The sequence below is a fragment of the Anas acuta genome, chromosome 8 (assembly GCF_963932015.1).
Source record: "Anas acuta chromosome 8, bAnaAcu1.1, whole genome shotgun sequence".
NCBI lineage: Eukaryota > Metazoa > Chordata > Aves > Anseriformes > Anatidae > Anas > Anas acuta.
In genome coordinates this window covers 28,843,202-28,869,061 of record NC_088986.1, presented here as the reverse complement: position 1 = coordinate 28,869,061, position 25,860 = coordinate 28,843,202, and the positions used below count along the sequence as shown (strand labels likewise).

The following is a 25,860-nucleotide window of genomic DNA, read 5'->3' as shown; positions in this document are numbered from 1 at the left end:
CTCTTACATTGTTTGCAGCTTTGCAGTTTCAGAGCCGTGTGTCTGGCAGGGGAATTGGGAGAACAAGGTCTGTTGTTCTTACCTGACCTATGGAGATAAGTGGAGGAACAGTTCGAGACAGTAGATTTTTCTCCTTGGTAATACTGACCCTTATCAATCTTGATATAATCGTCCAGATGAGTGGCAAAACCAGCCATCTGAAAGGAAGTTGAGGATGGCTGAAGACAGTCTGATCCTTCCCAGTGTTCAGGCTGGTGTTTCAAGATCACCTTGCATAACCAGCGCCCATCACAATGCTGGCCTGACACTGAGGTTAAATAAATGACTAATGATTTCTTTACGTTGTTTTATATTGAATGCTGATAAACTAAGCAGATCCACCTAAGCCTAGTTTAATAGGATTTTTGAGGAGATGAATGCTTCAGTATAATTTGCATACCTCTACCAAAAGTTATTTTAGTGTGTCAGTTCATTGTAGCCCTTGTTTCTTGCTAGAATCTCAGTGTAGAGCTGGTTCAAACCACAAATCCCATGCTGTGCTCTTACTCTTCGCTCCATTTTAATCTGATAGCTCTTCAAACAGCTTACTTTTCAGGCAGTTACATTTGTACAAGAGAAAATTTGGGCAGTATCAAATGTGACAGGTATTTAGGATGAATCAGAAAAGGTAAGTGAGCAGTACTGGTGTTAATATGCCTACGTATGTACATTTCTTGACTGTATGAACAACCATGTGTTTCATATAGTACTCCCTAAAAGTCTGTAGGTTTCAAAATGCCAGGTATCTCAGTAAATGATGTGCTTGAATGTATTACAGAATGCATTATAGAAAATGAAGATACTGAGTTGTTTGTTTTTTTTTTTTGTCGGACAGCTTACTGGTGCAAACTCTTGTTTGGGACCATTGTTCAAGTTGTCTTGGTGTTAGTTTTGTGGTTTTTAATCTCTCCTTCTCTTTTCCACAGGCAGGAGTAAGACAGCTTTATGTACAGATTGATGTTGCAGCCATGTAGTGAGTTTCTGAAACTGCTGTTGGACCAAAGTTTTCTGTACTGTAATGGTATAAAACAACATACTTATCAAGACAGAGCCTGCCTCCACAACTGGTCTGGAATTGACTGAATAGATTTCTGTCTTTGGGCTATGGATGGAGTTGATTTCTAAGGAGTAAATATGGAATGAATGTTATGGACTTTGGGTCTTGTCTTTCTGTGGCCCCTAAACTTGTAAGTTTTTGACGGTTTTTTACTTACTACGTTTGTTCCAATATGAAACTAAAATGGTGGTACTGGAAACCCTGCAATGTCTTCAGAAAAGCTGCTGAAACCACTGCTCATTCCCATAAAACCAGTGTTATCAACAATTGGAAACTTGTTTTGTATTTAATGTCACAATAGCTGACATGCTTCAATATAATTGTATGTTTGTACAATTGTTTGTACTTTGCAAACTTAATGAACCAAACCATATTGGGTTTTCAAAGTGCCTTTTATATCACGAGAGGTATTTGCCAGCATAAATATGAAGCATCAAAGGGTTTTATTACTTTTACAAATATATCTTGTATGCAGTCTGATTATTTACTAGTGATGTGTGTGGCGCTTTAGTGTACTTGCATAACTGTAGATGTTAGACTTCCCTTATTCTTGCATCTTAACAAACACGAAAAAATTCTAAAGGTAAAAGACAAAGCCCTTGTGAAGAGACTTTCCTACCAAACAAGCTGGATATTTAGTTGCACATATATTGTGGAAATTAGTCAAGATTTAGATTAAATTCCAAGTCTTAGTCTCCTCATACTGTTGAGAGTAATGAGATGTTACATAATGCTACCCATGTCCATAGTCACTAAAACAGGCAGCTGAGGGCAAAGATGATGGTGGTGGAAGCCATGCAGGAAGCTTTTTATTTTCCAAATTATGGGGCAAAAAAATAAATGCCTAAGTTTGTGAAAGTCTAAATTTCCTTAATATTAATAGCTTGTAGTAATTTTTATTAAAGTGAATGGTGAGATAACTTTTGCCTTTCCAAATACTAAAAATGTGTTCCTGGTTGTTACACCTGAAATGGAAATAAAGACCACTGTTCATGCTATTTAGGATTATGCTTTTCCAGATTGACAAGTCAGATGTTTTTAACTATCTCACTGTAGTCTTGTATGTTTTCCATTTGGGAAAAAAAAATTCTCAATGCAGTAAACTGCCATTTCCAGAAATGTCAGTGGTCACATTTTGTAGCATTTATAATCATTCTACGCTCTCAGATCTGAGTGTTGCTTTCAATGACAATCTGCTATTCTTGGTATTACAGATGGTAATTCCACTACGCTGTAGTAGTTAATTTAGTAATGGAAGATTTTATAAGAGGACATTTTACAAACAAAACGTTGTGGAGTAAGAAGGAAGACATATTTGTCTGGTAAATCATAGCCACTACTGACTGGTATGGATTTTACGTATTTTTTCTGGCACCTGATAGGGAGTAATACTGAAACCAAGGCCCTCTGAGGCTGACAGCACTTGCTTTGAAGCAAGTGCAAGGCACTGGGGAAAGTAATGAAGGTTCATTTGCGTCAGTGGTTTGCTTGCCACTGATGTTTCTGGATTCACAACAGAGATGAAGTTTCTTGCACTCAATCTGTTGCTCTTAAAGAGATCAAAATTCAGGTACTATTTATGTGATAACAGTGTTACTTGCCAAATTGGTGGTTGGTACCTGAATTCTCCTGCTGAAATACAGAAACATTAACATGTAGGAAGCTTGGGGTTGTACTTCTGTACTTGCAACTGAATGTTGGGCGTAAAGAAAAAGAGCACTACAAAGCCATATGCTACTACTTAGTCCCTTCCAGTCTCCAGATCCTCCTTTATCCATATTGCTAGTTTCCAATCCTATTCAGTTCTGGGGATGCAGGTGCAGTCGCCCATTCAGCCAGCTGCACCGTTCCACATCCATCTCCTCTGGCCTCCTGCCTGACACCTCAGCCAGGCTTGTTCCCCACTCACCTTGGAGGTGCTCTGCCAAGTGTGGAGGTCCTGGTGGAGGACGGCAGCTGAAAGGTGTATGTGGCGGGGTAGTGTGCAATAATCTGTTGAGCAAATTTGAGTATTTTGGTTTAATATATTACTTACCTATATGGCCACAAAACAGGTAATTAAAAGACGGATGTGATTGTAGGTCTGAGAGACCTCATTTTTTGCGGTGTTGCCTATAGACTGCTGCTGTTTGGTTGATGGCATGATTTCTTGGTGTTGTAGTTAGTTACTGTCTAGAGGGTATCAACTAAAATCATTTTAAAGGCAAGCACCGTCCAAATTCATAATAATTGCCATGATCCATGATAAGAATTTGGTTTAAAACATTTTTATACAGCATATTTTTGGGACTGAGTATTTCTGAAATACTGTAATGCTGCCCAAGTTGTTTCCAACTGAGAATCTGCCCAAATGGTACTTGGGTGGGTTTTTCTAAGATGTATGGCTACAAAATTTTTCAATATAGGAAATTGAGTGCAAAAGCTTGCAAAAAAAATGGTTAAGAATTACACAATATTGATTTTAGTCATTTTTGACACTTTTTGCTTATGAGGACTTACCTTATCGTTGGAAGCATATGCACAAGTCTGAGACTTCTAATCAAAATAGCACCTTCTTCATTATTAAGGATGACTTGATGTTTCTGTAGTTTCTCATCATTAGTAGGAGTTGGTGACACTATTTTTACATAGAAATTGAAACTACTGCTACTAATAGAATAGACCTTTGTCATTAAACATTCTTTTGTTTTTTTTAATGTAGTGAAACTTGGTTTAAAGGTAGAGGAAGGAAAGGTTATCTCTAACTGTTGGTCAGTGAACCTGTTTTGGGAATATAAACATGATAGAAGGTGAGAGAAGCTGCTCCTGAACTGCAATTTTCCATCCTTTAAATACTTGATGGCAATCAAATTGTGGAGTTTGTGGTTTTTGTCCCATTCCAAGTCCAAACTTCAGTTGCTAAAACCTTGATGCTTCTATGATTCAAACCTTAATCAATACTCATGTAACAGATCTTACCAATCTTTTATAAGTCAGATCAGAGCAGCTTTAGTTACTAGTTAGCCCTGTCCTGCTTTCCCCAGCAGCCACAGACTGCCACTTGCTGATTCTTGACTATCCCATACTTTTGCATGCATTTACGAAAGTAAGTAAAGGGGATTCTTTTTTTTATGGAAGCTCATTTCTCTGATCCCGTATCCTCATTCAGTAGTTAATTCATCCTTTACACTTCTACCAAAATTCCTATCCCTGACTTCTTGGGATTCTCTTTTGGATTTCTCCCCCATGCAGGCTTTGTTGTAGTGACCATCTATGTTGGGACTTCATTGGCCAGAGACTTCCATAATGTGAAAAGGTACCAATGCTGGTACTCTTGTCTCAGGCACGTGAAGGCTACATGCTTCAATACGTGCAGATAGTGGCTAATCTACTTGTCTGTTTCAGTGAGCCACAAAAGGTTCCTGCCTATGTGGTAATTTGGCAGAAATGTGTAAAAGGAGTTGTGTATTTCACTCCCCTTGTGCATTAAAGTAGTTCATGTGTATGCTAGGATCTTGTACAACAGTTAAATGAATCGCTTCAGTATTTTGGCTGAAGTGTGAAATAATGTGAATGAAGAAATTGCCAAAATCATTCCTAGTAGTATAAAACATACTGCGTGCATACAGCATATTGCTTGCCTTTAACTTTCAATTATAATAATTATTCTTAGCAGTGAGCTTAAATTGAATCGTACAATATCAAAAAAAAAATAAATTAAGAAATCTTTATAATAATGCAAGGCAGCTCACTGAGATTCTGAAGACTGTATATGATTTTGTTCTGGAATGCTAATGTAGTAGCTTAGCCATGACTTGTCCCAAGTGCAATATTAGAAATTTTTAATGTAATCTTTTCTACTTGAATACCGTCTATATAAAATGTTAAACGTCCTATATTGCTGAGAAGATATGGGATCAAATTTCTTTCCAATAAATCTTCAGTTTAAAAAAAAAATTGCCTACAGGTCTGCTTTGTTGTCTTTTCCCAGTATGTGTGACTAACTGAAATAGTAACCACCAATAGCTGATGCTAAAGAGGATTCTTGCAGTCTGTTTTCTGAGAACTGACATGAACTCAGCTGTGATTGTTGCAGTTTGAATCCAGCACTTCAGTGGCAGCATTAATGTATGGAGAAATCCAGATCTATTTCAATTTGCAGCATTCCAAAATAAATTCTGTGCAGCCTCTCCCTGTTTCACCAGCTGTCCTGAAGGTGAGTTCTTTTCTTTGTTTAGACAGAAAGAACGTTCTCATCTGTATTCATTCTTCCAAGTGTAAAGATGAATACAGACCACATAGGGTTATGCATGCTATCACTTCTATTGATGAGAAAACTGCTGAGTTTCTAGATATTTAGATTTTGCTTTTCAACTATCTAAAATGCACTTGCATGCACTGTTGTAATAGACTTGATTAATTGTTTTTACAGAGAAGTGATGCCACGTAGACATCTGGTATAGCTCTTCAGTTTTGTACTTGCACCCCTTGTCCCTGTGATCAACCTAAGGTGGATGGAGATGTTGATGAACTGAACTAGACAAAGTAAAGCATTCTTAAGGCTTTAGAGGCTTCTGAAAATGTCTTGACTTGATGAAAACTGATACTAGCAGGTGTATCTTGCAGTTTGTAGTCTGAAGTTAAAGCAGGTCCATGTTCGTACAGTGTTATCTTCTGTAGCTAAGTACAATCTAAATGCATTTAATCTAAGCATTACTTATTCAGAAAAATTACTATACACTGTCAGGAATGTAGAGATCAAATTAAAAAAAATGCTATTTTTATTTAAGCGTTCCTTTGAAATGCATTGTTTTCAAATGTGGAACTATCTACAGAAAAAAGCTTAAGCATTTCTAATTCCAGAGGGTGCATAGTGCCTGTAACGATCATGGAATGCAGTGGACCGCCTAATTCCACTGTGGACATCTGATGTAGCGTGCCTGAAGCAATCTTCTGATCTTGAGCACCCACACGTGCAAGTCCAACACAAATTGTGTTTTCAGTAATTTCTGTAAGAAAGAATATATAAGAAATGATTCTCAAAACTTTTTCAGAGACCAAGTTCAAACTGTCTTATAAAAAGGTTAATTTACTGAGTGATAGCCAGATTATAGAGGAAAATGTACTTGGAATGCTCAGATCTTATCCCTGCTCTTACACCTCCATTTAATCATTGGAGTAGCCTAAAATTAAGCCTGTTTTTCAAAGAAAATACAAAGCTGTACCCTAGAGCTGCTCATAAGCAAGAGTGGGAAGGCAGTAGCAGTAAATAAAACTAATTCAGGAATTTTATTCACTTAGAGGAAACTGCTGCATCTGATTAATTCTACATAATGGATAAATGAAAGGATTGTTTCCTTTTCATCTTAAAAATGTTTCAGAAATAAACTTTTAAAGGTAGAGACAAAAAAATAGGAATTCATCTGACACAAGGGAGTTATCTTCATAGCTGCTATGATTTCACCTCTGGTCTTGATAAACATCTTCCATAAACTCTTGACTACTGTTAAGAACTCAAAGTCAAAACCAGAGTCCTGCATCTTTGGGGTAACTAGATTCATACTGGTATTCATGTACAGCGTAGTGTGACCAATTTAAATAGAACATAGCTGAATTTTTTGAGGCTTGACTGATCTAAAATGCCTGGAATCAGCCTCCTGCAACTAGAATTGATCAAAGAGCTCACAGTTCAAGATAGCCAGAAACAGTGCAGGGCTACCAACCTGAGGCTTTGACTAAATCTCCAGGAGCCACTGGTGCATGTTGATCTGTGCTCAGTGAACTACACTGTGTCTAAGCTCTGCCAAATTCCTCTAATTATTAGGATTAAGAGCCCAATTCCACTACAGATCATGAGAATGCTAAGGCAATGAGGAAGGAAGTAGATTCAGGGACTCATCACTAAGTGTGAACTGAGAAGAGAAGTAGCAGATAAAAACACTGCAGTAACAGTACCTGGTTCTTCTCCTTGGAGCCTCCTATTTTGAATAATGGTGAGAAGTTGTTCTGCAGCTTGGTTCACGCTCATGTAGCGCGGCGGCTCATAAACCTTCCTTCCTCTGCCAGGACAGAAAAGTAGAGTAATTTAACATATAAACATATTCCATTATGGTTTACAGCATTCTTACGGTTTATTTCAAATGAAATCTGTGAACTAGCAAATTGAACTTAAACAGGCCAGGCTCTCAGGCTGGCCCTTCTAGACAAGAATAGAATTTATAAGGAAGACAGAGCAGAAGTCTCTCTTGTGCTCTCACCACACCTGTGAAATTGCAGGTCCTCCAGCTGGCAGATTGTTTGAATCCTAAAAGCAAATTGAGCTGTTGGAAGCAATATGCAGGTTTTGCAATTGCTCCTGAAAGATGCATTAGGCTTAAACTCAAGGGCAAACTACTGTTTTCCTGTCAAATGCCCTGTAGACAGATTATTACAGACTAGCAATATATTCTTAAATGAAATGCTTCTTTCTTTGCCAACTGTGGGTTCAATCAAACAGACTTTATTTTGAAATTCCAAAATAAACAAACCTCAATGATACTGTGAGATTTCACAAATGTTAATTTAGACCAGAGTTACAGCATGTGCATAAAGTAACTATTTATATTCCCCATTGTCAAAACATACAGATTGCACAGAGATGATGAAGGTTTGATGAGTGTTTTTTGGATATAGTTAAATGCACATAAGAGCATTTTCTGTATTTTGCTTATTTAACTGTTAAAAAACAGTGGTACATATTCAGTACTTCACACTGCTTCCAGACAACGTAAGGAAGAATGAATTCAGAACACTGTTTATGCTATTAACCTATTTCAGGATGGAACCGAACAGCAGTAAAAAAAAACAAAACGAAAAAAAAAAACAACACCTGACCCGTCAAGGAGAAAGCTCACCACATTCTGACCTAATGCTTCTCAGAGGAACTAAGATTATGCCCTGCTGTAGATTCATTCAGTTACTGTAAGTAAAGCCAGGTCCTGTCATAACGAAAAGAAAAAAAAATCTACTCCTTATAAGAAACAAAAGACCATGGGAACTGAGAAGCACAACAGAAGACAGGCAAGTTCAGTACTAAACTTTAGGTAAAGAAACCTTTTTTCTTATACAAAGAATACTTGGTAAATACACTGTATGTTTCTATATATTTTCAAAATTGTGACTCACTTCATTAGATTCTCCACAGACTGCTCCTTCACTTTAATATCTGTAGAAAAAAAACAAACAGTAACATACAGTACAGATTCCCTACAAACCTCCCAGTTAGCTTTCTGTGTAGGTAAAGCTTAGTTTAATTAGAAAATTCTGTAAACTTTATAGCAACATTTTAGCTTTTACAGGAAAATGGAATATGGCTTACATTGTTTTATATGTTAACTATAAAGAAAGCAATGTGATTTCATGCGTGTGATTTTACCTAAAGGTAGTGCAAGTTTCACAAATTTCAAAGTAGCTGAGATGAATAAAAACTACTAAATTACTAAGTATAAAAATGGCAGGCCTATTTGCTAAATAAACTAAATTTAACTAAATGCTAGCATGTTTAAGCACACCAAGGTATCGAGACTAAATTCTTGGGAATTAATTCTTAAATTACAAATACATTGTGATCACAGAAGGTAAACCCGTACAGCTGATGGGCAGAGATTACATCACTCCCATGCAGGAACCTACTTTCGTTAGCACTTCCGTCCTGTCCCAATCAAAATTTAGACAATCTTCTCTTATGGGAAAAAGGGGGGAGGGGACAGGCAGGGAAGGAGGTCAGGTAAGACTGAACATCTGCAATTTTGTGAAACTCCAGTTGCCCACAATCTCTCCAAGAGACCATCAAATGTTATCTGTATTCAAATGCCTGAAAAATATCAGTGAAAACTTGATACATTTTAAAAGTATTGCTTAAGTTCATGATCAGCCCTTAAACCAAGGTAACTCTGAAGAATGTGGTTTAAAATGCAAATCTCCAAGATTATTAGTGCATAGTTTACCAAATTGCTTTTCTGTCAATGAAGTTGCTTTGAAATCAGAAGTGTATCAGCACTGATCTTTTTATATCATTATTTGCTTACCTGGTACTCTAATCTAGTTGGATAAGCAATCAATACACAGACCAGAACAACCAAATTGTATTAAGGGACTGATTAGCTTAGGAATTAGCAGTTTTCAGCTGTGAGCTACAATGAGAGGTGGGTACTATGATTGTCCCTGAAGCATGAGATTCGATTTTACTATTTCCAAATTTTTTCTCTTACTACTGCATAAAGAAATGAAACACAAAAAGGGAGTACATAGAATTAATTATGTACAAAAATCTAAAGAATACTTAGTTTTAATGTATTACAGTTGGAATAATCCTTTTTTCAAACACTTTGGAAGTCATCCTTCTTTAATACAATTAACAGAATTCTGGTATATAGCCAACTTTGAAAACAAACAACTTTCAAGGCATTGGAAAGTTTGATGTGCAGTGATGCTTACACATTTAAATTGTTTCCTGCTCAGGATTCCTCCAGTTACCTCAGAATTTGTTTTTACTTAAAATATTAATGTACTGAGAGTTCCCACCTGTGTCTGAAAGATGATACAGAAAAGTATGTATATATACAAATATATAAGCTCCATATATTTTACACATTGGCAATTCCATGATCTTTAAGGATTTACCTAGACTAATAAAGTTACTCAGAAAATGGCTTTCAGCCTAGGATTGTTGGGTGGGATAAAGATCAGACAGCACCAAGGGGGAGCCTGAGGATAGCACTCAGCTAGGAGCTGTGTCAGACCCAGGGTCAGCAAGAATTTTTACAATACTGAAGCTTCTCACTTGATAATCACCTTTGCCAAAACACCACCAGATGAGATAATTAGGGAATGGAGTATCACCCCACCTCCCTGAAAGTCAAATGTGTTGAGCTCTAACTTAATTAAGTTAATAAAAGACAGCTGCTAGCCACTGCAATCTGACCTGGATCCTGAGCTGGATCTAGCTTAACATCACATTGATCTTTATAGCAACCAGAGGCCTCCTGCTCCTGTGACTTCTACAAAGGTGTAATTTCTTACAGATTTTCTGAAGAGGAATTAAGAAATTCATGGGCAGCGTAGCATGAACAGTGGCTGAACTGATTCTATGTACACATACACTGGAGTTCCAATTTTGGTATATTTTTAAAGATCTCTGTTATCTAACCTCTGTTTAATCACAGACTTCATCTCATGCCTTTCACTATTGTATCTGGCCCCTGGCGATGACGATAGCTAAGGTACCAGGACAGCTGCTGCTTACCAAGCAAGCACAGTGTGTGCATTCCGTTCTGCCTGTTCTTCTTGATCTTGTCAAAAAAACTTTCTGGCTTCCATGTATCTGTCCAGAAAACTATAGAAACCGTCTCTCCAAAATTGTACAACTGTAAAAACAAAAAACATCCAATGACACACATCCACAGTCAATTCCAAAAATGCTATTAGTAGTACAGCACACAAAAAAAATATAAAAACAACAAATTGACAACACTGTGAAGTCCTGAGCATAGTGAAGAAGTTAGTTTTGGGAGTGCTCCTATGAGACACTTGTTTGGTCTCTCATAAATAAAACAAAACATTGTATTAAATAAACAAGATCTCTCACTCTATCTCTTGATTAGTTCTACTGCATTCCTTTTCACTCCCTCCTTTCTAAGAAAATCTGGAATTAGTGAACTGTTTTTTCTTCTTTGTAACATAGGCGTGTTGCTCTTTTACTCTCCAAGCAGTAAAGCGTGTTAAAGACTGACTAATAAGCTACCCGTAACATTTTTACCTATCTTGGCATTTCCCTTTCCAATGTATGATAACTTTCAATCTACCTTCTATACTTTGTTACTTAATTCTGAAGGCAACTTTGTCTTAAAGGCAAAAGTTCTAAGATTAGCACCAAAACTCTTATTTATTATTTCTTATTTTGGTTAAGGTAGGCAACTTTTGGTAAAGCTGTAATACTTAAAATGTTTTCCTAAGCTTTGATTCTACTGACATGGTAGGATTTATATGAAAACAGCACCTTCCTACAGACAGAAGCTGTGCCATGCAAAAGCAGTTACAGTCTAAAGAGATAGTTGAGATGAAGATCTGAAGACAGAGACAGATTGCACCTAAAGCAGAGAGGTGCAGAATAGTTTATATGCACGTAGGGTGAGAACACGGCCAGCAGGTTCTGTGTAAACGTGCTCGCTGCCTTTACTCGTCCCTGACCTTGGTGAAGGCATTTGAAGCAATGCTCTTGCCAGTCATATCCAGTGATGCAAAACTGAAAATTAGATGTAATGTAAAGCAGAATTTGGCTTGAAAGTTTTTGTAACCAACTTGAAAACGGGCACAAGCATGCGTCAATTTTGGTCAATTCAATTCTGGAATGGGGCCAACCAAGATGGATTTTACAGCTTGCCCATGTTCTGCCTGCTCAAGCCTACCAGAGAAACCATCATCATACAGACTGTCCTCCCCACTTTGTTTAAACCCAGAAGGCACAGCAGCTTTTTCCAGCTCACTACGGGAGGCACCATGTACACTGTTGGCAGAAAAGAGGACCCTACATGTAAGTAGCTCTGGCAGCTTTGTGCCATCTGGGGATTCCCCTATACGTACTTAATCTATTGTGGCATTAGGTTGTGGTTTTAACTCCCTTACTCTATCTAGCAAAGCAGAATTTGAATCAAAGCAGAAAGTTGTTTGCTTCCAAGAGACTAAGAGCTCAAATTTTAACTATTTCTGCTGATATGTACAGCCTTTATTCAAAGATTCCTGGAAGATTACTGAAAACATTTACATTTCCTCTTTTAAATATTTCATTCTGGCACAGGAACGAGAACACACAGTGCATATTTCACAACCTAAAGGTTCTTCCAGTAAACTAAATATAGGTTGAACTAAATGTATTGTTCCTGATGTACCTTTTGAACTATTTCAAGGTTGTATTCTACAGGAAGAAAATAAGGGAAAAAAAAAAAAAAAAAAAAAAAAAACAAGCTATGTTTTGTCTATGTGGCTAAAGCTCTCGCTATTTTGTACCAAATGTGAAGCAAAACTATTGGAAAAAGGAGTTTCTCCTCTTCGCTGTTAGAGCACCTGGGAAGCCAGAAAAGCTAAACTTAAAGTTTTAAAAACGTAAAAAGCTTAAAACTAAAACTTAAAGGCTTAAAGTGAACCTTAAATCTCACTGGGGAGGTGGCAGTACACCCTCAGCCATCAACAACTGCTGAAATGTGCAGCACCAGCCTAGCAAGCCAGCTTGCTGTCTGCCATCTGAAAGCCCCTGCAGTCATTTTGCAGAAAGCAGCAGCCCTCCTTCAGCACAGAAAGCAGCCTCAATTAATCCCTTTGGCATTCTGATGCCCTGAAGGAGAGAATCTTCCACCTCTGCCTTTTTGCAAAAAAACAAGGATGTGCAGAAATGGATAAATGACAAGTGTCTTACTGGGCATCACATCTTTCAAACTACTCTGCCAGATATTAAAACCAAGTTGGATATAAACTTTTACGCCCTAGAACATTTGTTCCGATTGTTATTTTTCTTAGATATTCTTTTCCACTGATCATTACAAGGACTCTCCATCACCTTTATCGACAAAAAGCAAATTATCCTTTCTGTATAAGCATTACCACCGTCAGATTCACTGAATGTCCTTGTTCAATGCATTTTGCATTAAAACTGAAGTCTGTCAAAGAAATACTGGAACACTTTTGTTCAAAATGGCTCATCTGTTCAGTAGAAACAACTTCAGAATACCTTCACGTATTTGTAGTTTCAAAAATCTGTACAGCCTCTCAGCACCTGGACAGCACTGAAGTAGCTCCTACAGACACAGGATGAAATGGAATGGGTGGAATTAATATTTCATTAACCTCATAGAAGTGACTTTGCAACTTATACCCTTGTATGAAATAAGCTTTTAGATAATAGATTTCCTAGCACTAATTCTATTCATATTTCTTAACTTCAAAGAGGAGAAAATACTGCTTTGGAAACTTTCTGGTATACAATCTATGAATGCTGTGGAATTGAGGCAACAAATGGATGCTGCTATTGTGTTTGACCACTTGTAACCAATCACCATACAAGCAGTTATATAGACACACGAATTTCTTTCTCATTTACCAATTGGTTTCTGCAGACTTAGGCAGACGGAGGTACTGTTCTTCCATTAGAGCAAGCCTGCATTACTTTAAAGAAGCAACACGTAATTGTATCAGAACAAACTTTCAACTTTCTATCCATGTACCTGTCAGAGTCAGTCAGTTCCTAACACAGCTTCTTGTGCTGCGTGCTAATTCTTACCTCTGGAAATCTAGCACAAAGTCTTGGACTGCAAAGAAAAGCCTTGCTGCAGAGAGAGCATTAATAGCCAAAATGCCGCTGTTACCCTAAGGGCTCAGCAGTCACAGATCTCAGCCAGGGACACAGCAGGTGACTGGGCACTAGAGCCAGAACCCACTGACAGTAAGAATGATCCTTTCCACAAACCATGGAAGATTCAGAATAGGGGCCCAAACTTCCAGGTTGCAGGTTTGTCACTGGCAAGCAACTGTGGCACACATTTGTCAGCCCACGTGCATTATCACACAGCCAAGGGTTGTTACCATGCTTTGAGATTGTTCAGAAGTTCAGTCTGACAACAAACAACAGCCCTGTGTTGTATTTTCTGCGAAACAATCCTGTTGTGTGGTTGCTGGCACAGCTTTAAAGATGGGCAGCAGCAAACGAAGTTTCACAGCAGTCTTCTGCGTGCTGCACTCGACATCAAACAGCTGGGGTTTCGGAGCGGGCAGCATTTGTTCTGTACGTGCTGAAACATTTCCAGCAGCACATTTGCACAAACCATCAGATTTGTTACAGTGCCCACATTCTGCTCAAGCACACGAGTGCCAGAATTGCTAAGGGGCTCAGTGAACTGGCTGGACAGGCACTCGGTGCTCTCAGCTTGGGAACTGAGGTGTTTTTACCTTCTCCCTAATGCTCAAAATCTTCACAGAAGAATTTCAAAAGCTCACTTTGAACGACCTGTCTTTGGAAATAGCCCTCCCCCTGCTCAAGCAGTAATTGGCTTAAGCACAGCTTTGTGTGCTTAACATTTGCAGGCTCTGTCTGCTGAGCTTTCTGCCTCTCACTAAACACTGAAGAAAGCTGCTCAATTCACATTTGCATCAGCTCAGAATAAGCTGGAACTTTCTCTTTTGCTTACACGCACAATACGAAAGAACATCAGACAACTTTTGGTACTGAAGCGCCTGTCTGCTTTCCGTTGGTATTTCTAACCCTTCTATTAACAATATTTCTTCCTTAATTTGTTTGTATAAGCAGAATTGATTGCAAACCGTGATTTGTTTCACAGAATAAACTGGAAGAAAAAGTGCTGCACCATGATCTCGGCTTGGATAGTCTGCCTGCAACTAGAATTTCAATGAAACTAACGAGCAACTTCAGTAATGACCCATCTGAGGGACATCAGCAACTTGTCCAGATCGACAGACCTCACTAAAAATACTGATGTCAATAACCACCACAAAAATACAGAGCATGAAAAGAAGAAACAAGCTGAGACTAAATAGGGAAATTAAAAAAGGAAGATTCCCCCATGGCCTCTAAAAGCGAGCAGGAGAGACGATGCAAGATGATATTAAAGGGCAGTAGGACAACAGCTGCAGAGAAACCACGAAGTAAACATTTCCAAATGCAGACATTTATTTTTGTAGAATCTCTCCCAGAATTACTGCTGTATCAGCTGCAATGATAAAGCAATTCTTCACTTAACAGCCTACCTCCTCTCCTAAAACTTCAGAACAGCTTCACAAGTGGAAACATGACAGGGGAGGAAGGTAAAGGGGAGTCTTGTCAGTACATTTTTCAGCATAAACGTAACCCACACAAATCCCACAAACCCCACAGGACTGTGAGGATACTCAGACGTTACGCTGCAGATAGTTTTCACAGGACAGGAGTGCTCTGCAAATGAATACACCACACAGCCTGATCACGTCCTGCTGACACGTCCAGAGACTATTCCCCAGTGGGATCTGGAGCCTGTATAGCATCTCGCATCATCCCAGGTGGCTTTTTGATAAAACCCATTGAATTTACACTGCAAATCTAAGGCACGTTCTGTTCACCCTTGTCATAAGAGTTTTGATGGGATGCCAGGTAACATTCGTCCTCAAAAATGGAACCAAACAAGTCAGACTTTTTCCCTTTATCCCCCACAGGCGGTTAACAACCCTCCGTACTATCCATACGCAGCATATTAAAAGGTTCTCACTGTGCTATGTATCATATACTGTTGCCAGAGAACAGCCTAGGAAGGGCAATCAGCAACAAAGAGGTAGCAGCAATCAGACAAGCTTCATTTTTGTTTGCTGTTGGTCATATTAAACAACCACAGGCCTAGGCCTGGCTGTTTGTGCCATCTTATTTAGTACTGTGGACTTTTAACAACTTTGAATCCATCCCAGAAGGCTCACGTGAAGAGGAATGTTTTTTTACAGTTAACACACACAGAGCTGCAGCTCCTTGTGCTACCCACAGGCTGTCCCAGGAACCTCCAGTCCCCTCAGTACATGCCAGCAAGGGGACTGTGAAGAGAAAGATGTTTGGCTGGTGGAAGCCCACTCCACATGACTGCAGTCTTCAGAAGGCAGCTGAGAGTAACCACATAAAAGCAGATAAGGGGAAGAACATGATTTTCCTCGTAGCTGTCTCCTAGATCAGTGCCTAAGCAATAGCTGCTCTACAAGAAGAACAAAATTCAACTATCAAAAGACTTCAAAACTTCAAGCAAACCCAACAGGACAGCATCTTCCCTCCAAGGTAACATCCCTTTATCTTTGGTAAGCTTGTTAGACTCTTCCCAGCGATATCAAACCTTCCCACCCTACTCACTGGTATTACTCATCCGAGACAAAGACAACTAAATGGAGACCAAAGTCTGTTGGGAGTAAATGGGTGTTTCTGGGCTGTATTTTCTGCTGACAAATGACACAAAGTTGCAGAGCAAATACGAGCAATTAGCTCGTGTAACTAACACAGATTTACCATTTAGTTGGTTTGAGAAGCAAATGCCAACTTGTAAAAGGCTCAGAGGCAGGTAGTCAGAGACAAGAACCAGTGGTAGAAAACAGTTTATTTTAACTGTCAGTGAATAAAAAAAAAACATTTGCATAGAGCCCCTCCTATTAGAGCAAGGAGTATTTTTGAAAGGTTAAGAGGCACAAAGAGGGTGGAGGTGGAACTCTGGTTCCGCTCCTGCAACTACTACGGGTTTTCTATTTGACTATGACCACGGCAAGTTATGACAGTATCCTTCAGCCTCCCCATCTACAAGTAATACTCAACACAGCAAGGTTACTCACCTATTTAGCGGAGACTCAAAGATAACACAGCAAGCACCGCTTTTGTGTTTAAATGAACAGCTAGCAGCTAAAAGGCAGAACTACTCTGCAGCTGTAATTGTGTTGCAAGGACTAAGTGGACTGCAAACAAAAAAAATCATGAAGATGAGTCACTGAAAGAGACAAGGGGACCTGCAGATGTTTGTTCCGAAGCTATTCAGGTGGAAAGTGGGTATGGCTCAAAAGAAAGGCAGGTCTTTGCTATGACATGTTTTTAACTAACTATCCCACCAAAATATAAAATAAATGCTTACAAAACTAGCAGCACCACTCTCCCAGAAATGAGTGGCTCTTCCTCTGGAGCTACACCTCCTTATTAAAACGAAGAAATGAATGGACCCAATTGAAAAGATGATAATTGAAAACCTAGAAAATACAATGGTGCTCTTTCTACAAATGAAAGAGGTGTAACTCCTTCCTTCCACAAAGACCTTAAAGGTGTAAAAATAAAACTATTATTTATTGCTAAGGTTAAACTAAGAACACATCACTTAAGGTTCTTGAGGCAGTCCAGATCATTCACTGTGTTTTGGTAACATGGGCAGGATAATAATCTGCTTTCCAGTCAGGCAGAGATTTTGGGCAGTACAAGGGCTATATGCCATTTCAGCTAACTAGCAGGATTAACTGATTGGTATGTGTGCTGAAGCTAGAACCTGCTCACCATATTCTATTCTAGCTGTTTTCAAGTATATCTCTTAGAAAATCCTTTCTTCCTTCTTCTGTCTTTTCTTTTCCTGTACTTTTCTTCTAACTCCTTACCTTAGTCTTTTGTCTCATCCCCATGGCTTGCTTCCAGCTTTGCACCTTAGTTCTTTGTTTTTATTTTTTTATTTTTAATTTTTTTTAATAGTAACACCATTCTTTCAAGCCATTTCAAGCTGCATCATCCCTTCACATGCGTCCCAGTTCAGAATGATGCATCTTCCTCATGTGCTTGACCATCCACACTGCCCCCTCAAACACACACCTATCAGGACGGGGTCAGGATGAATTCTATCCCGAGAGCTCCGTTCTGCCCATTCTAGTCAGTGCCCCTCTCAAACTCATCCAGATGTCACACAGATTAGGAAGGAAGGAAAAAGGCATAAATTAGAATTTTGTTGTTTTGTTTTTTGAATATATCTGTCTCTTTATTCTAGGGCTAAAAGCCTTAGCAGCCAGCACTTACTCTACAAACTGAGTATGGGTATAGATAAAGCCATGGAGGTCAGGTTAGACTCTTCCCTTTGTTCTCAGCTTGCAATGCTGAATCCCCATCAGATAGGGCTGAGGCAGCATCAAGATGACCATTGAGCAGCTGAGCAGTGGTAAATCAGAGGTAAGCCTGTTACCTAAAATACTAAGCATTAAAAGTTACAGAACGGTGGTGCAGCTGTTGACAAGGACAGCTGACATGCCCCATTAGCTACCACCTAGTAGAAGCCCTCTGAGAATTTCAGCCTTCTCTTGAAGACTTCTGTCCCACCTCTCTGACTCCCCTAGTGCGTAGTCAACTGTGTGACTCCTTCCTCTGGTGTTCATTCTCCACTATAACAGGAGTCGTAGTGACCAATGTACTCACATGTCAAATTCCAGGCAAGAGAGGTGAACCTTCACAGAACATGCTAAGAGGCGTTCACAGAGGCACTTTTCCTTGTGTCTTTCCCCACTTCACCTTCTGTTTCCTATTTGCTCAGTTACTTAAATTACTGAGTCTCACTTACTTATAAGAATAAAATCCTAGCCTGTAGAGCCTTCAGAACAGCTCCACTACTTATCAGTTAAATGGGCAAGGCAGGTTGTTGTTATTTTAGTTTATTTTATTTTTTTAGGAAAAATACATTCACCCTTCACAAGTTGGCAGGAAACATATTTATGCTCTTTGTGGAAAAACACCACTAATGCTCTGAACTTATCTAAAATTCATAGATAACGTTTACATATACGCAGAGATTGCTGCACAATACTTCTGATATACAGAATCACAAAGCTTACTTTAGGTAAGTTACTTCGGTAACTATTGTACAGGAAAACTGCACAACTGCCAGAATGTTGTTGGCTACACAGAAACATCACTGGTGACAAGCGACATGCTCCTTTGTGAGCACACTGGGCTGTAGCTGCATTTTACCAAGGCCTAATCAGCAGTTACAGCTCACTATGCACATGGCTTTCAGAACAGCGTATAAAGGTGTTTCCTGTTTTTCTCTAGTAAGAAAGAAAGAGGTTTTGTATCACAATCAGATTAAAACAAGAAAAAAAGCCAAGCCTTTTCTGTGGTGAAGCAAAAGAGGAATCCCTGTTATACTTGACAGCAACATTGCAAGTTGAAACACGCTAACTCCAGAAGTAAATTGATGGCAGGAGATTACCATGAACATAAAGAAGTAAAGGCTGTTGAAAGAAATTACAAACTTCCACCACAACTCGAATTAAACCACCAGCTGTTTTTTGTATTTTTTTTGTTTTTGTTTTTTTTTTTGTAAGATACCCCTCACTTGCTGCTTATGCCTTTGAGGTACAATGAAGAGCTAAATGTATAGCTGCTTATAGGCCTGTCCGGTAACACAATATGCTCACTATTTCCTAAAATGCCTTTTACAACAACGGGAATGTTGACTTATGAGAAGGCAGTCCCTCCCAAGCCAGAACGGAAAAGGAGACTATTGCCAGAGTGAATAACATCACATTTCCTCCGTGCTCTGTTCCTTTCAGTATGGGATAAGGAAATAGTAAGCTAATCTCCAAAATTCTGTATATGTGAAAAAAAATACGACTGTAATATGTTCCCACTTAGTTTTCTTCTCTCTTTTTTTTTTCTCCAATTAACCTAGAAGCTCTGTAGTCTTCATTCCTACGCCTAACTGGAGTTACGGAGGAAGCAAAACTCAGTCATCTGTACTTTTGGGGAGTATGAGCCTTGCATCTTCTTTCCTAATGAGCAAAAAAACAGGAGTAGAAAGGTAGTGGGTAGCAAAAGCTACCTGTCAACAGTGCAACTGCAGAAGCAAACTTTGCACCACTGTGAAGCCAAAAGGGGGAAGAGCGAGCCCCAGCCTTAGCTCTCGTGTTATCTGCCCCAGTAAGCGCAGTCATGCGATAGCTGCCATCTGTCTGCTACGTACGTAGATTTTAGACATCAAGGAACCTATTTCCTTCCTAAAAGATAATGTTGCCAGTCTTATAGCAATAGGCAGGTGTCACTTAGAAAGTGCCCACAGGAAGAATTATAAAGAATGTGATGATCCTATCCTGCATTGCCTTTAACATGGGCATGATCTCAGAATATGTGCCACTGCAGTGTTGCTGAGCTGTCAGATCAGACAGGGTTCTCACATTTCTAAACCATTCAGAGGTGATCGCAGATATAACACCCAGTTTATTGCAATAGGTTTTCTGCTGTTGGGCAGCACAGAAATATGGCTAGTGAAGTTTGCCAGTGTAAATCCAAAGGCATCAGTTTACTGAAACAAAAAACGGTGTTCGTTCTGTTCAGCTAGGAAGGAATGCTTCCTCCTGCAGTGATGAAAACTCATTCAAATGCTCAACTGTTCCCTGTAGCACACTTATATTCCTGTGCTTTTTTATAGTCCTGGTAAAGTGGGACCTTTGGTTAAAGTAGAAAGCAAAGGCTGGTCAACCTGGGAGAGAACGAATGCATCATATACAACATTTTGGAGTTAGTTACAATCCCAGCTGGGCTTGCGCATACATTCCTTTTACTACAAGACCAGCATGCTCCACAATGGGTTTAAAAACCTAATTTAAGAATAAACTTATCAGGTGACCATCAGTAACGCATGGAAGCCAACACAAGCAAAGCTTTATCTGTAAAATAACTTAAATACCAAAGCTTTCTGAGGCAGAGGGAAGTTAGAGAACAGAGAAAAGTACTACTATTAATTTACACATGGGCTCATCAAAAGGGACTTCTTCTGACATGAAGCATGCTGAAAAGGAAGCGTTAACAAATTCTGCCAACAGAACTGTACAATTGCTACAGATCTTCAAGCTTTGCATTGCAACACGCACTGCTTACAGCAACAGAGGAGCTCACTAATTCTGTGTTTAGCACTTGCAGAATACCATATATACAAAAATGTTACCTGTAGTCCACAGCATCCTACTGCATTCATTATGGAGGCATTGTGAATGACCCTGTACGGAATCCCCAAGTTTACTGCACGTAGTACTAAATCACTGTGTGTCGTGGCCCTGTGGTAAGAAGGGAAAGGGATTAAAGACTGAAAAGATACAGTGACCAAGTATTGCTATCGCTATAGTTTGCTTTGAAAGTAAAATTAAATCCTTTACAAACAGGGAAATGCGTAGGTGCCAAAAGGGCAACAACAACTTGACTAATTGCTACAGGAAAGTAAAATCCCCAATAAGGTCTCCACACGCTGCCTTCCCCAGCTGAAAATACCAAAAGCCTCAGTGTGCTACCATTCTTTCTGGCATCATCAGAAGTCTAACACTAGCACAATTGTTCCTTTTTAAAGCAGCTTTGGCAACTACGTGAAAAGGAAAGTTCCATTTGTCCTTTGTCTTCTGCAGGTGCCTGCTGGACATCTGTTGAGCTGTGAAATTCAGCTCTGTTTGGCATAGGCTTCAGCAAAATGCCAGCATTTCCTTACTCACTGCACAAGCAGACCTTCTCTCATCGAGGAAATGCTAGGAAAGCAACTCTCCAACAAGAACTTGGAACAGACTGAGGTAAACTAACTGCGCTCAGTACTTGGAAAAAACACCCTTACACTAAATGTACTTTTATAAACATTTAAGCCAAATGATTCAAACTAACAAGGCTTGAGTGCTCAAGTTTATTCTGAAGTAACTCAGAAAACTCAAAATAAGTTTAGAACTGAGCTAAATTTGTCTCTTAGGTGCATAATGCTCGAAAAAAACACCTTACAGTGACTGGAGCAAGAATCACTGGGCTCACAAATAACAAGATTAGGACTAAAGTCTTTCTAAGATGGAAGTAAACATCGATCCAGCTAATCTTATTTTTGGACTGTGACAATTTTTAAATGTTTTGCTTGCCCATGTGTTTATGTACCGGCTCAGCACTCCATTTTCCATGTGAAATAGGAAAATGCACCTACCCCTGCCTAAATTGAAACAATGACTTTAGCCATCTCATCCCAAAGATGTACCACATGTTTCTGGCCATTCCAAAGAAAGAATTTGCATATGCTGATCGGAATAATTAAATAGGAAAACTGCTTTCACCCTGGCCTGGTTCGGTTGCTCTAACAGAATTTCCTCCATTTATCAGTGTGATAATTTCCACACTTCATGTCTGACCAGCACCAATGGCAGATCAGGTGCTTCAGACAGGAACACAAATGTGGCAGCAGCTGTTAAGTCTGTGGAATGAGTCATTACAAAAAAAAAAGAAGAAAAAAAAGAATCAATTTCACTGAAGGAAAAATGAATAGAGGAATTTGAATTTAGGAAATCAAATGAGCAAGGGATCAGCTGGCTTTATTCACTGAAATGTGCTCCCACCAAATTTTTCTCCCAGTAGATCTGTCTGTAATGACTGTGGCTGAGAGCAGAAGTGCCCTCACGAGCTCTCAGCTATACACACAGAAGCTGGATGGATTCAGCCCTCTGCGCCCAAGGCTATACCGGTGTGTTTGCTGTCACTGATACTGAGTTTAAGACTTTTTGTGGGTACTAATAATACAGATATTAGCACAGGCTAGATGAAGGCGGGCTTTCCAATACAATACTAAAATTGTCAGACTCCTGCTAGCACGTCCATGGTTTTATCTATGTCTGCAGAGGAAACACTTGCAGTGAGCACCAGTGAGAACTTTAAAATGGACACAACTTGTTCCATCACCTTCACCATTAACCACTTACACCTGAGGGTTCCTAAGACTGCCAAGTGCTCTTCTTGCTGGCAAGCATACTTGAAACTCTAAGATCAGCTGCAGTCACACAGCTTCTGCCCAACTCTCATGGGGCTTCTCTTAGGAAAGAATACTGCATGTTTCTATCCAAGAAACCTCTGAAAGCCCTAAATCCTCAGGGCTCTACATAGGCAGAGGAGCAGTTCTAACTGCAATACAAAGAACTAAGAACACAAACATTTAGACAGTAGCAACTCATTCTAAAAAAGGGTAGTTTTCTACGGTGATGGAGTATGTTATAGCTGATCAGAACTGCAATATTTCATTGCTGAAATGACTGATAGTTGAGGCAGACGGAGATGCTGCTTACAAGTAGCAATTATAATTAAATAGATGTAGAGGATTTATGTTGTGCACTTACATAAGTCCCTTGATCATAGCATAAGGATACAGGTAATGTGGCTCTACACTCTACATGAATCCCAATTTTAATGTTAATATGCACTAAAAGTATAATTAATATTTCTGAAATACAGCATCATCTGTCCCTAAGAACTAGTTTAATACAATATTCTCTTGCCAATTCCCTTCAACCTGTATTTATATAAATTATCTACTTTTGACAGGTGTGCACTGCTCTTCTTTTTCATAAACTATTTTTTCACTGATAAATAGGGTGCTCGGTGATTTGATTTTTTCTTGTGCCCCACAGCACTGTGAAAACAAATAAATCTTGAATCACCAGCTGGAGACTAAAAGCTCTTCTATGTGGCTTGACATTACAGATTGATGATGCCTGACTGATAAGACAGAAGGGAGATCCTTCTGGTAATAGAAAAAGACTGTACCTTTCAGTAGGAATTAGAAGTGGAAACAAAAGGCTTAATAAACCAAACTGAGAAGACATTTTTAATGACTTAACTGATTTTAAAGACTAGCATATATCAAAGCCTAAGTGCTGTACAATCAAGTCAGTATTCTTTCTAAAACAGCTAAGAATTAAAGCTGCAATTTATAAATGCTAATCACAAGTAAAAGACCGTTTTTTCAAAACATAGCACATTTCTTTACTATGTGTTATTCTAGAATCTTTTCTGTTAGCAGATAAAACCTGGAGCAAAATATTTTCTATAAAAGCTAGCACGAAGATTGTGACTGCTGAAGGAATCATCTATATATCCCAAAGGGGATCTATATATCCCAGATACATATTCCTGGGTGAGGAAACTCCAAAGCAAGACAGAAGTGTGGACAACTGCGTGTATATTTTGTATGCAATAAAAATATACACAGACATAAAAAGTGCTTCTGGTCTGAAAATCAGCTTCTTCATGAAGAGTTAGAGCTATGAATGATAGCCCCTTCCTTTTGAAAGAAGAAAGTGATCAAACTTGAGCAATAATTAAAATGTTGCTTCATCTTACCCAAAGGGATCGCCAACAACGAGAAAAGCGACATCGCTAACATCGGCGTCTTTCAAAATGCTGTCTGCTTCCTGTTCCACCATTTCTCGGTCAGCCAAAATCAATTCTTTTCCATAAAACTTTTCCTAGAAGTTGAAATTAATAAGAAACACCAAAATAAGACAAGTGGGAGTGTTTTCATCTCTCTTAGTACGCTTACTTGGAAGCATGGACAACAGGCACTGGAAGAAGAACCTGACTATCACCCCCAGCTGCCTGACCCACGTCTTTAGAGCCCTGCCTCCCCTCACAAGAACACGTGGGCTTCCCATTAGGCAGCTCACGAGCTGACAAGAATTACTTTCAAACATATTATTCCAATACTGACCTGGCTCCTAAAGTAGCTCACTCGCACCCACACACTGCAGCTACCCAGGTGGACTCTGGGCACAGGAACTCAACCAGCCATCCCATTTAAGGCATCCCCTCTCCTGAGTCAAAGCCGAACTGCTCAGGATACTTATAACACTGACATAAAACCAGGCACAAATATGACACTAGCTACACTATAGCCTAGCTTTATAGCTTTTATTTTTCTTTTGTACATTGCAACTAACCACATCTAAGGAATAACTTCACATTAATCCTTCATTTTCAATCCTCTGTAAGAAATGATTTATCTCATATATGGGTAAATTTGTATTTGATTCCATCCTTTGTTTTTCTTCAGGAGCTTGCTAATCATTGGGACTCTCTGTATGTTTTAAATGCCTTTATTTCCAGAATCAACCTGACGTGTAGTAAAACTTCATAGAATCAGAACACAAAAAGGATCACTGAATCCTTCAGGGTGGAAAAGAGCTCCAGGATCACCTAGTCCAGCCTTCAACCTAGCACTTAATGCTAGAAACGTGTTGTCTGACTATCCTGAACATATGTCTCCGTAAGTTTCACCACTCATTTCGCACGCTCTTTACATTATTAGATTTTTTATTATTATTATTTTTAATTTTTATTGCCAGGGCACAGACCAGAAGGGATGTTTTTATTCTGAACAGTACTGAGCAAATTTGGGCAGCATGGTTTAATGGGTGATACTGGTGGTGGGGGGATGGTTGGACACGATGATTTAGGGGGCGTTTTCCAACCTTTACGATTCTGTTAGGGTGTCTGTGGATTTTGTGTCCCGTCCCCCCCCCGCGCCCCCCGCGCCCACCTACCAGCGCCTGGCGGCCGGCGGGCAGCAGGGAGGTGTACGCCTCCAGGTACACCCTGCCGCACCGCCGCACCGCCTCCAGGCCCTTCACCGTGATGTCCTCGGCGTCCCCCAGGCCCAGCCCGATGAGGTACAGCATGGCGGGGGGCTCGGGCACGCCCGGCAGCGCCGCCGGCCACGGGGAGGGAAAGGGCCACGAGCCGGGCCCCGCCGCCCCCGTCACCGCCCGCCCGCCCTGCGCGGCCTCCCCGCCGCGGCCCCGAGGCCCACCTGCCTCCCGCCACCGCGCTGCGCGGCGCTGGGCGGCCGCGGAGGCTGCCGGGAGCTGTAGTCCGCGGGCTGCCGGCGCCCGACATGGCGGCGGCGGCCGGGGGGGGCTCGGGGCCCGGCGGCCCCGCGGTGCCGCTGCGCAGCGGCCGCAGCATCCCCGTGCTGGGCCTCGGTGAGTCCTGGCGGCGGGGGCGGCACCGGGCAGAGCCAGCGAGCTGCCAGCCCGGGGCAGTCAGGTTTTCTGTCTGCAGCACCGGAGCTGCCCGGTCACAACAGTCAGGCTAAGCCATGAGGCAAAGTGAGCCGGGCGCTTCTCTGTGTCCCAGCGCTGCGGGCTGGCTGCGGGGCGATTGCTGTAAATACAAAATGCATAAATACATGGCCTGCACATACCCAGTGCAGGGACCTGTCGGCTCAGTCCCTGCTGAGCACACTCCGTGCAGCCGCCCCTACACAGTGAGCAAAGGGGCCCGTGTTGCTCAGAAGGACAGGTTTTCTTCCTTTAATCGAATTCTTTTCACTAACCTGTGACGTTTTTGGACAGTTTAATTGACTTACAGATTTTTTTCCAATATAAGAAAAGTTTAAGCAGTCTTTTTAAAGAATGGAGTCAGTCTTACATCCATCGTTTCAGTG

At 40.2% G+C, this 25,860-nt stretch overlaps 3 protein-coding genes across 6 annotated transcripts in view; 2 read left to right on the top strand and 1 right to left on the bottom strand.

Annotated features, from left to right (window-relative positions):
* The window catches only part of SLC30A7 (solute carrier family 30 member 7), a 30,063-nt gene extending 25,031 nt beyond the window's left edge, over positions 1-5,032 (top strand). For both annotated transcript variants that reach the window (XM_068689907.1, XM_068689908.1), the window contains exon 11: positions 966-5,032. In XM_068689907.1, coding sequence (XP_068546008.1) covers positions 966-1,013 — 48 coding nt within the window. In that variant the 3' untranslated portion in view covers positions 1,014-5,032. The remainder of the gene's footprint in view (positions 1-965) is intronic.
* An 801-nt stretch (positions 5,033-5,833) lies between these two features.
* DPH5 (diphthamide biosynthesis 5) lies at positions 5,834-25,243 on the bottom strand. Its single transcript, XM_068689924.1, has 7 exons — positions 24,959-25,243; positions 23,760-23,884; positions 20,578-20,686; positions 10,359-10,479; positions 8,240-8,279; positions 7,031-7,134; positions 5,834-6,084 (listed from the first exon to the last, which is right to left on the bottom strand). Exons 1-7 carry the CDS (start codon positions 25,091-25,093, stop codon positions 5,861-5,863), a joined length of 858 nt encoding a protein of 285 aa, XP_068546025.1. The 5' UTR covers positions 25,094-25,243; the 3' UTR covers positions 5,834-5,860.
* The window catches only part of LOC137860102 (uncharacterized oxidoreductase ZK1290.5-like), a 38,262-nt gene continuing 37,025 nt past the window's right edge, over positions 24,624-25,860 (top strand). For 2 of the 3 annotated variants that reach the window (XM_068689923.1, XM_068689920.1), the window contains exon 1: positions 25,241-25,396. In XM_068689923.1, coding sequence (XP_068546024.1) covers positions 25,309-25,396 — 88 coding nt within the window. In that variant the 5' untranslated portion in view covers positions 25,241-25,308. Of the gene's footprint in view, positions 24,682-25,240; positions 25,397-25,860 lie in introns of those variants that run through there. The other variant, XM_068689921.1, reaches the window with a different exon arrangement.

What these genes read in the sequence shown, in the direction of transcription:
- DPH5 (XM_068689924.1), bottom strand. Translation starts at nt 25,093, where the DNA reads ATGCTGTACCTCATCGGGCTGGGCCTGGGGGACGCCGAGGACATCACG. An exon ending in GTTGTTGGCGATCCCTTTGG is followed by an intron (nt 20,687 to 23,759) that starts GTAAGATGAAGC and finishes TTCTTACCACAG; the next exon opens with GGCCACGACACACAGTGATT. An exon ending in TCTGTGGAGAATCTAATGAA is followed by an intron (nt 7,135 to 8,239) that starts GTGAGTCACAAT and finishes CTGTCCTGGCAG; the next exon opens with AGGAAGGAAGGTTTATGAGC.